The sequence below is a fragment of the Syngnathus floridae genome, chromosome 2 (assembly GCF_059516105.1).
Source record: "Syngnathus floridae isolate MCC-2025c chromosome 2, RoL_Sflo_1.0, whole genome shotgun sequence".
NCBI lineage: Eukaryota > Metazoa > Chordata > Actinopteri > Syngnathiformes > Syngnathidae > Syngnathus > Syngnathus floridae.
Genome location: NC_142414.1, coordinates 6,738,268 through 6,749,633, shown reverse-complemented (window position 1 = coordinate 6,749,633; position 11,366 = coordinate 6,738,268). Strand labels below are relative to the sequence as shown.

The 11,366-nt window shown below is 43.8% G+C and overlaps 1 protein-coding gene across 3 annotated transcripts in view; it reads left to right on the top strand.

Moving 5' to 3' along the window:
* Positions 1-609: 609 nt before the first annotated feature.
* mib2 (MIB E3 ubiquitin protein ligase 2) overlaps positions 610-11,366 on the top strand; it is a 38,575-nt gene continuing 27,818 nt past the window's right edge. For 2 of the 3 annotated variants that reach the window (XM_088366247.1, XM_088366239.1), the window contains exon 1: positions 9,645-9,806. In XM_088366247.1, coding sequence (XP_088222373.1) covers positions 9,737-9,806 — 70 coding nt within the window. In that variant the 5' untranslated portion in view covers positions 9,645-9,736. Of the gene's footprint in view, positions 771-9,644; positions 9,807-11,366 lie in introns of those variants that run through there. The other variant, XM_088366256.1, reaches the window with a different exon arrangement.

The window sequence follows — 11,366 nt, the reverse complement described above, 5'->3', positions numbered from 1 at the left end:
TTGAATGTAAAATATTAAATTGTGGCGGCTCGGTGGAGCACTGGGTAGCACGTCCGCCTCACAGTTAGGAGGGTGCGGGTTCGATTCCACCTCCGGCCCTCCCCGTGCGGAGTTTGCATGTTCTCCCCGAGCCCGCGTGGGTTTTCTCCGGGCACTCCGGTTTCCTCCCACATCCCAAAAACATGCTTGGTAGGCCAATTGGAGACTCCAAATTGTCCCTAGGTGTGAGTGCGAGTGCCAATGGTTGTTTGTCTCTGTGTGCCCTGCGATTGGCTGGCGACCGGTTCAGGGTGTCCCCCGCCTACTGCCCGATGACGGCTGGGATAGGCTCCAGCACGCCCGCGACCCCCGTGGGGACTAAGCGGTTCAGAAAATGGATGGATGGATATTAAATTGTGGGAAAACTGCAAGTACTATGTAGATTGACAAATATGTGGAGTATGTTAAAATTGGGAATCGTATTTACTATGTGAGACTGTATGGAGGACAAAAAGGTGAGCCAAATAAAAACAAAGAATCACAATAGCATATATGTGTGTGAATGCTTTCAGTAGTCACACAACAGAACTCCGTTTCCATGTTAACGAGAGCACACAAATGCATCGTCGCTCGTGACGTCATATATGGGCGTGTTGTCATGGCCGTACGCTGCAACCCCCCCAGTTAAGTACACGTTTATTTCCTTTAAAAGCACCTATATCGTTGTTGAGCGGAGCACGGAATATGGGATTATTTCTCGGCACAAAGTAGACACTCCTGACAAAGATCCGGTGAGTAAGTGCACTGTGAAAATAATTGTTTTTCACGTCAATAAACGTTGCCAAACATGGGTTAGCTTGCTAGCGTCAGCGTTTGACAAGCTAATAACACGCACCAGACCTCAGTCATCTCCAGGCACACTAAACATGTCGATATCTGTTAGTCCGTTTGCTTCGGTACATTCTATTCAGAAAACTACGGGCAACATGTTCTCCCAATTGACTGACTAGCACTTAGTGTGAAGAAAGTGCTTCTGGGACCGTTTCCAGTAATGTCTGTGGCTGAGAGCGGAGGCAGGTGGTTTTCACCTGACAGGCGACTCCAGGGTTGTCTCCCCATATGACGATTGGATGTGTTTGTTAGCAGCCGTTCGAGCATCTATTCTTTATCCTTGATGATCAGCATAAATTCCGTGTCTTTGTCATGATGAATAAGACAGTTTAGCACTCTGGTAGAGTAGTAGAGAACAACGCACTAGTTGTTTCCATCAATATCACTTTTGGCCAACGAGAATGCAATTCAACCTGTCTAGAAAACCTTTGTGTTGCGCCAATTGCACCACTAGATCCAAGTAGTAGGTTGAGCAATTACTTCGATTTCTTTCATATTTATCTTAAGGTCGATAAATAAATGAATGCCCCACTCACTAGACATAAGTTTACAACATTGTGCATTTTTAATTTTTGTAATTGTGCCTTTATTTAAGAAGGTAGGTCAATTGAAAACCATTTCTTATTTACACTGATGACCTGCTTGCTGTAGTAAAGATGGTTGCTCAAATATCTTTTACTAAAGTAGGAAATGCCTAAATATCATTACAAGGCTCCAGACTGCGTTTTGTCCCACACATATGAAAACATTCTTGAGTATGTTGGGATGTCGCAAAATGAAGAAAACGTTATATCCGGGCAAAAAAAAGAAATGGAAGTGAGCCGCAGTGTGAACGTAGCCAAAGTCTTCAAATGTACAAGTAGAATCATTCAAATTGTGAATAGATTGGGCAAGGTAACCACTCCTTGACTACACAGTGGTACCTTGCACAAGGTATAGCGAGTTTTCCAGGTTACGAGCCATCATTCGATTGATGTTTTGCTTTGCATTGCAAGCTTCAGGTATTTTGCTGCCAGGGTTGGGTGGTATTATGATAATGCGGTAAAAAGCAGCTGGTGAGGATTTTGGAATGCACTGTAATCCATCGGGATTGTACCTTTAGCCACATGCAACAAAGGGATTGAGGTAAGCAGCACCTATAAATAATGGTAAATAAAATTATGGTAAGCTATGTGAAATGTAATGTATGTGAGTAAAACAGTCATGGCGGGTTCACCGATTTCACAATTACAGTTTTGTTTTGCTTGATAAAACACGGACTGACTGATGATGACCGATGGGTGACCAGGTTGCTGGCGAATGTAAATGACAGACTAGCAAAATTGAGTAAAATGCTCACCTCTGCCGTACACCTGTGTAATGAAGAGATGGTAACAACGTGTCAATATTTGAACCCCGCCCAACCCTTCATGTCAAGTATTCATTCATGAAAAGTCTCCTTCCTTTTTCTTTTCCCTGAGCACCCCCCATCCAAGATAGCAGCACTCTCCAAAATTGCCTTGCCCCTCCTCCCTGTTTGCCCATTGGTTGGGCAGCAAATGGTGTTTCTGCAGGATGTGAAGTATCTCCTTATTGTGGTACTTGTGCACCTTTGCATACTGATGAGTAAAAACAGCATGTCAGTGACCGGAGCCAGCGTCCTCATGTGGTGGAATACAACATCAATCCCGCAGATTGGTCATACATGGGAGCAAAGGACCGTCGTCGACCTGAATGCTAGCGAAGCACAGCAACTGTCCCTGGTCAACCTCCGCCACCTCCTCTTTTCCCCTCTTTTCTGTCCATGGTTGTAATCCCTGACACAAGGCTGGGATTTTGTCCTGGCAGGGGCAGCAACGCTCGCTCTAGTTTGGATCCTCTACAGCCAGTCTGGTTTTGCATATTTACAAGACTCCTTGAAACTGTATTATCGCGTCTGTGGAAAACTACCCACCTCAACTCCTCAGCCACTCTCTTCAGGGAGCTCCTTTTTTGTCTGACTGGAATCTTTTAGGGGCACTACTTATCTAGGATGCATTGATATGATACTGTAGATACTAGCTACGGCCTGGCCTGCCTTTATGTTGGGATTCTCCTCGTCTCTGCTGCACACCAGTAATCTGAAAGGTAAACAGGAAGTGATCATTTTTTCCCACCAGATTGTCTTTAAAGCTTTAAATGCATGCTGCTTTTCCCCTCTGAAATTGTGATGCAAGACTTTATCATACACAAATTGAAATGGCTCAAAAGTCATACGAGCGATCAAATCCAAATTATTTCACTAACCTCCTATAATCTGAAAATTCCTCATAGATACCGTATTTGCCAGTGTATAAGTCGATTCGGTGTATAAATCGACCCCCTAAAATTCGACGGAAATTTATGATTTTATGATATGTCCTTTGTATAAGTCGAGCTCAATTGTTGCATTATATTAAACTTCAAAATTCAATCAGAAATATGCGAAATTTATTGACGAAATGTGTTCAAATTCGCGAGTTTGTAGCGAGCGATCTATACACCATTTTAAATATTATTTACTTCATGACCCTGTGATATTACGCGCCAAGAGAGACTAACAACAATGAACACTCTTAGAAACTGGTTTATTTTTAGTTAAGAAACAACAAATTATAATTATAAAGTGATTGCCGGTACATAGAGTTCAAAATTCGTCTTCATCGTCGCTATTTCCGAAAAGCTCGTTCCATTCGTTTTTGTTTAGTTTGTCGTCATAAAGGGCATCTTCTTGGTCTTCTCTATCCTCAGTTTCCTCCCCCTCTTCCCAGATAAGGTCGTCTTCTGTCCCATCGAGAGCGTTTGGCGAATATTTTCTAAGTGCCAACGGCTCTTGCGCCATAAAGAGTCCGCCTCGGCTGGTTCCCCATGTCGGCCAGAACAAGTGAAAATTCGGCCTCTTCCCCTGGAAGTCTGGCCAAGTTTGACGAATATTTTCTAAGTGCCAACGACTCAACCGCCGTAAAGTGTCCGCCTCGGCTGGTTCCCCAGGTCGGCCACCACAAGTGAAAATTCGGCCTCTTCCCCTGGAAGTCTGGCCAAGTTTGGCAAATATTTTCAAAGTGCGAACGACTCAACCGCCGTAAAGTGTCCGCCTCGGCTGGTTCCCCGTGTCAGCCACCACAAGTGAAAATTCGGCCTCTTCCCCTGGAAGTCCGCCCAAGTTTGGCGAATATTTTCTAAGTGCCAACGACTCAACCGTCGTAAAGTGTCCGCCTCGGCTGGTTCCTCCGGTCGGGTACCACAAGTGAAAATTCGGCCTCTTCTCCTGGAAGTCTTGCCAAGTTTGGTGAATATTTTCTAAGTGCCAACGACATTCATTTAGACATGGCGATTGAATGTTTACGTACCGGTAGTTATTGTCGTTGCTTGACGCGCGATGACTCGCACATTCGCTCAATACCTAGTACTTCCCCCTAGCAGTCATCGTCGCTGCCTGGCTTTCGATGTCCGTTATTGAGGTGAGAATATTTGAAATTGTTGCTGAGGATGCGTGTTAATGCGACGAACGCTTTATAATGATTCAGTTTCTCGCTGTTTGATGAGCCTGACGGACGCACACCCACGCACAATGAGATGCATGAGAAACGGCCTTGGTTACCATCACATTTGAAGCGATGAATACGAAGTTAAATTTTATGACTCGGTGTATAAGTCAAGGTCGATTTTTTTCGGTCGATTTTGGATCAAAAAAGGTCGACTAATACACCGGCAAACACGGTATGTATTCCGATTAAAATATTTGTCCTAAATATTACATGAAACTAATGGCAATATTCTTTATGTATTTTTTCAGTTATTAGTGAAACACATTTTATGTGACAAACATAATAAAATGATATAAATACAATAAAACTCAAACAGTGAATAAGTGAAATAAAAAAAAACTACTTTACAAAGAGTGCAAAAAAGTGTGAACAATTAAAATTATTAGTTTAAGATTAAAAAAAAATACCCATGTGTGTTTACCAGGCCTAAGCCTATTTAAAAAAAAAAACATACCCATATGTACGCCTCAGCCTATTAGTTATGGGTGGAGACACACAGATGATGTAATAGAAAGGCAGCTGATCTTGTGTTATCATTTTAAACACTTCAATAGTTTACCTAACCCGTTTAGGCTACGCAATGACCTTTCTGTTCTGCTTTTTATGGCTTTCATTTTTTAACAAACCAGAGAATTATGCTGGAGTTAGGTTGCATTGTCGAGGTTCTGGTGTATGAAGAGGGAAGGGAATGTGAGAAGACTGGACACAAGGCTCTTATTGGTAAGGCAATGTTAAGTTGCCAACATTGTGACATTGACTTTGGTCTCAGTTGCAGTTTAGAAGGGGCCCCAGACTGCCACTTAATGGTGCCATTTTGCCCCCAAAAATTGAGAAAGTGCACATAAATTTTCCATTTACTTGCAAATGCGTGACTAGTAAATTTGCTTAATTATCAAATAGACTACCGTATTTGCCGGTGTACAGGTCGACTCGGTGTATAAGTCGACCCCCTAAAATTCGACGGAAATTTACGATTTTATGATATATCCTTTGTATAAGTCGAGCTCAATTGTTGCATTATATTAAACTTCAAAATTCAATATGCGAAATTTATTGACGAAATGTGTTCAAATTCCGGGAGGCCGTGCGCATGCGGCTGTTTATAAGCACCGCGGAGGAGATCGCGGCCGGCGAGCTCGCGCACGCCACCCGGCACCAACGGGAGGCCGGTGTTGTGCTCGATTTGGTTCCCCCGTGAGATTTTGTTCCCCCTGCCGCGGGAGCGCGCACGCCTTGTTTGGAAAGCGAAAAACCGATCCCGTACGGCGTCGTACGGCGTCAGCACTATGTTGTTTTCAATAAAAACATGAAGAATTCACGTTTGCGTCAGTCAATTTTAATTTTTATAAAGGATTATTCTCATTTGATGTCTTTAAATTCATCCGCGTTCTGCCATTGAAGCGGGGTGCATTCAAAGACCAGTCGTAAAGACGGAACACTCACTCACTTCACCAAAAAGCAACGATATAATTACGTGAGCTCTTTGCATAAACCTCGATGCAAAGAAACTCCTCCTTTTGGGTACCGTTACATGCTACAAGGAGTACCTGTTCAAATTTGCCACACTACCTGAGCAGACCCCCAGGAAGACAGAAAAAAAACAGCTGGAGTCTAGGACTCACCGTTCTCAAAATAAGGGGGGGGGGGGGGGGACATATCCTCACGGGCCACCCGTGAGGATATGTTCCCCCCCTGTAACTTGGGCCAGGAATGAGGGAACCTGTTCAAATTTGCCACACTACCTGAGCAGACCCCCAGGAAGACAGAAAAAAAGCCAGTCGATGTCCAGGACTCACCGTTCTCAAAATGGGAGGGGGGCACAAATATTCACGCCTTGACATTTTTTATAGCGTTTCTGTTACAATTTTTATCCCACCACCTTTCACTTTGCTTGGGACAAAAGGAGCCTTCAGAACTGAAATTTCTTCTCAATTATTCATTCAAATCAATTCACTCAAATCATTGTCGTTATGAAAGATTTGATCACAAAACGTGTGTGGCTTTTTCTTCAATGAAAACGTTTGACATTGCTAGAGTGTCAGCTTTTAATTATATTGCGCTGTCATTTTAAAGCAAATTAATAAATGCAACAATATTAATTCGCTTTGAAAATACCTGAGTAATAAAATGGATGGATGAATGATGATTACAATTAAGAATAAAGTCTCCTTTGTAATATATACTCCTTGTAGCATGTAACGGTACCCAAAAGGAGGAGTTTCTTTGCATCGAGGTTTATGCAAAGAGCTCACGTAATTATATCGTTGCTTTTTGGTGAAGTGAGTGAGTGTTCCGTCTTTACGACTGGTCTTTGAATGCACCCCGCTTCAATGGCAGAACGCGGATGAATTTAAAGACATCAAATGAGAATAATCCTTTATAAAAATTAAAATTGACTGACGCAAACGTGAATTCTTCATGTTTTTATTGAAAACAACATAGTGCTGACGCCGTACGACGCCGTACGGGATCGGTTTTTCGCTTTCCAAACAAGGCGTGCGCGCTCCCGCGGCAGGTGGAACAAAATCTCACGGGGGAACCAAATCGAGCACAACACCTGTTATAGCTCCAAGCCGAGCGGATCGGCACTTTATAAGCACCGCGGAGGAGATCGCGGCGCCTCATTGGACTTCCAGCGGCCGGCGAGCTCGCGCACCCGCCCGGCACATCCGGGAGGCCGTGCGCACGAGCCAAGTGGCCAAAAATAGCCCCCGCCGAGCGGATCGGCTGTTTATAAGCACCGCGGAGGTGGTGGCGGCGCCTCATTCGACTTCCAGCGGCCGGCGAGCTCGCGCACCCGCCCGGCACATCCGGGAGGCCGTGCGCACGAGCCAAGTGGCCGAAAATAGCCCCCGCCGAGCGGATCGGCTGTTTATAAGCACCGCGGAGGTGGTCGCGGCGTCTCATTCGACTTCCAGCGGCCGGCGAGCTCGCGCACCCGCCCGGCACATCCGGGAGGCCGTGCGCACGAGCCAAGTGGCCGAAAATAGCCCCCGCCGAGCGGATCGGCTGTTTATAAGCACCGCGGAGGTGGTGGCGGCGCCTCATTCGACTTCCAGCGGGCCGCGCACTCGCGCACGCCGCCCGGTTCAAATTTTCTAAGTGCAACGCACAATGAGATGCATGAGAAACGGCCTTGGTTACCATCACATTTGAAGCGATGAATACGAAGTTAAATTTTATGACTCGGTGTATAAGTCGAGGTCGATTTTTTTCGGTCGATTTTGGATCGAAAAAGGTCGACCAATACACCGGCAAATACGGTAATTCTAGGTGTGAGTGCGAGTGCAAATGGTTGTTCATCTTTGTGTGCCCTGCGAATGGCTGGCAAACAGTTCAGGGTGTCCTCTGCTTACTGCCCGATGACGGCTGGGGGTAGGCTCCAGCACGCCCGCGACCCCCGTGGGGACAAAGCGGTACAGAGGATGGATGGATGGATGGATGGATGGATGGATGGATGGATGGATGGATGGATGGATGGATGGATGGATGGATGAATGGATGAATGGATGGATGATTTTTGAAGGGCAGCATGGTGGTTGTCTCGCAGTTCAGAGATGCAGGGTTCGATTCCGGCTCCAACCTTCCTGTGTAGAGTTTGCATGTTCTCTCCGTGTCTGCGTGGGTTTCCTTCAGGTAGTCTGGATTCCTCCCAAATTTCAAAGACATGCATGGCAGGCCGATGGACCACTTCCGATTGTGATTGTGAATGTGAGGTTGTCTATATGTGCCATGCAATTGGCTAGCGACCAGTTTAGGGTATGATAGTGTCCAGCACGCCTGTGCCCCTTGTGAGGCCAAAGGGTTCGGAAAATGGATGGATGGATGGGTATTATTCTTTGAATCTAATTTGTTGCTGACAAACGTCTGCTCTACACTTCAGCCTATTTATCAGTAATTTAGTGCAAATGAATGTAAATGTAAATAATTGGCTTATCGATTCACAGTGCGCCCCTAATTCTTCTGCTGTAAAAGTTCAATTTAGACGCCCCTGTGTGAAACCCATTTGAGTCATATGTGATAGATTTAAATGAACCTATTTACTCTCCTTATCTTTTTTTAATGCCTGCCCTGCCCCCTGCGGTCTGAGTTTGCAGTGGTTTGTCAGCTCCCGCGGGACTAAACAAATGTGTTGCACAGCTGTGCCAACTGCGCAGCTACCACAAATTTCGAACATACCCTCAGCCAGAAACCTGGCAAAAATTTCCATGTTTCAAACTGGGCAGCTGACAGGTACCGACCTGTCACGGACTTTAACATCCTGTTGATAAAGTAGTCATGCAAGTGAAATGTTTATTTTTTTATAGCCTTTTTGGGGGCCAACGGTAGCAATGTTTTGTTTGCACTTAGCAACATTGTTCTTTCGTTACAGTTCAATATAGCGTGGCAGTTTGTGGACAATGACATCTTTTGTAGTTTCGGGGCGGCTCACCACTGTATTTAGCCGCTTTAACAGTGGTCATCTAATTTGACAAATTTTCAGCTTCTTCTGGCTCATTTTCTTGTGTTTAAGGCAATATATATATATTTTATTTCTGGAATTATATTTTATTTGATTTTTTTAAATCACCACCACCTCGTTGCCTGGCGTGCATACCCAATAGACTTACACACAGTCTTGCATCACATCAAAAAATGGCACAATCATGTCGAACAGTCGCCCAACCTCCCTTGGATTGCTTGGCACTAAGCTCTGCACCAGCGACGAGCTGAGCTGTGGCCGACGAGCTGACGCAGCTAAGCACTGTCCTTCCATGGTGTAGATTCACTCTTCACTGTGCCGAATGTTATAATATGTACAACAATTTTGACTTCTTCAGATAAGACAGTAGCTATATACTTAAAAAGAAAAGCTCTGAGATGAGTTCAAGTGACAGTGATGATTTAATCACTTTGTTTTTCAGTTCAAGTAGACACTAGAGTTGACCATACAAGGACCAGCATGTGACTTGATTTTGACTTGAATACCAGGAATGATTAAAAAAGTACATTACATCATCCCCTTAGAATTCAAAAGCACTTCTTCTTGGGACACAGTGACTTTGTGTCAACAGTATTTCTTTGTAATTTCATTACCTCACTAAACAAGCGTGGCTTTTATAGATAAGAGTCAGCTTTGTGATGTCCTTGAGTAACGTCTGTCATTGGGTGGAAAAAATGGGAAAGGAAAAGCTGCATGTTCCAAAAAACAAAGGGCAAGGTTCACAGTAAACCACATATAAAGCATGTGCCAAAGAGGGTTCACTCCCCCCTTAGTGAGATGACTGCACACTGCACAGTTCTCTCATAGAAGGTCCTGTCTACTTTCCTACCTGGACTATATGGCGTTGCCACGGCACACTGGAATTCAGCTGCCTGACATGTTCAAAATTGGACTGAAGACAATTGGGAGTGAGTATGATAATTTGTGCTCTGAAAGATTGCTCAGACGTTTTTCTCAAAGGTCCATAGCATTTACTGAAACGTAAGCTGCTTTTAAGGTCTTTTGCTGCAGCCTATCAACCTGGAAAACATTGACAGTACTGTATTTGGACATTTCGGTGCAGCATGAAATAAGAAGTGTAAGCTCGCACTTGGGTCCTGTCTCCTTCGTGAAGAGATGTTTTCAAATGTGCTATTTACTCAGTGGCTGCATTGATTTTTGTCAAAGTCCTCTTCCATCTCCATCAATAAGTTCCAGCTGCTATTTTTTATGCAGCGTTAAGGATGAGTCGTGAAAATTGCAAAGCATGTTTATAGTGGTCAGTGATTTCATATTGTATATAGTGTAGCTTTATGGTGAGTCATCAGCTGGGTATTGATTCACATACAGGTTTTGACTTTGTCTTAGGCACTGTTTTGCACACTGTCGCTGTTCAAATAAATGCGTACCGTATGGACACACTTTTTTTTTTTTTCCCCCTTCACTGGGGTGGCCAGGGTGACATGCCACTGATCATAAGCGAACACATATATGAAAAACAAAGCTGTGTTTGAGCGGCAAAAATCAAATCTAATCTAAGCCATCTATATAACCATAGCTGCATTGATGTATGTATGAACTGTGAGAATTAAAAGTTCTTTTTAAGTTTGCATTCAGACCAATTGTAGATTTATTATTTAATTATGCAGCAGATATAAATGAATCTTGGCTGAATATCGGGGCATCTAATGATACTGCATCCACATGAAAATTGCAAGAACGTAACAGGTATCCAGATTTTCACTTCTAAATATGGCGTGGATGCCACATGACTCCACCACTTCCAGTGATGTATAAAAACAACAGCCTGAATGTGTGGATGAAAGCCACATGCTTCACACAGGCACGTAATGCTTATTCATTTTCCGTTTCGGAGCAGCTCACTCCTCAGACCTGCTTGTGTCAAGAATGCCAAATATGCCATAAATCTTCGCATCGTGTGCTGCTCTGCTTTGCGGCCTTAAAGAACATTTGACTGACTTGAACAGTAGCTGGGACGTGTGTGTGCGTGCGTGCGTGCGTGCGTCTGTGTGTGCGTCTGTGTGTGCGTCTGTGACAACTATGCACTGACACGCTGATCATTGCATATGGAATGCAAACCCACCGTAATTTCCAAATAGGTGTGTGATGAATTTAAAAAATTTAAGAAATGAATGTATTCAAGTTATGCAGGCTTGGAGATTGGCATTGAATAACTTTAAGCGTGTCTAATGTATCATCATATACATAACTCTGTATATTGTCATCAGTCCTCTTTAGTCAAGTTTGGATCCAACAATTTCAAAGTCAGTCTGCTTTATTATCAATTTCTTCACATGCCAAGACACACAAAGAGATCGAAATTACGTTCCCACTATTCCACGGTGACAAGATATAGTACACAATATACAAACAAGTAAACAACACAAAAAATAAAAACAAGAAGGCACAAACAATGAATCAATAAGAGTGATGAATAAATAATAAATAAACAAATAACATAATAAATA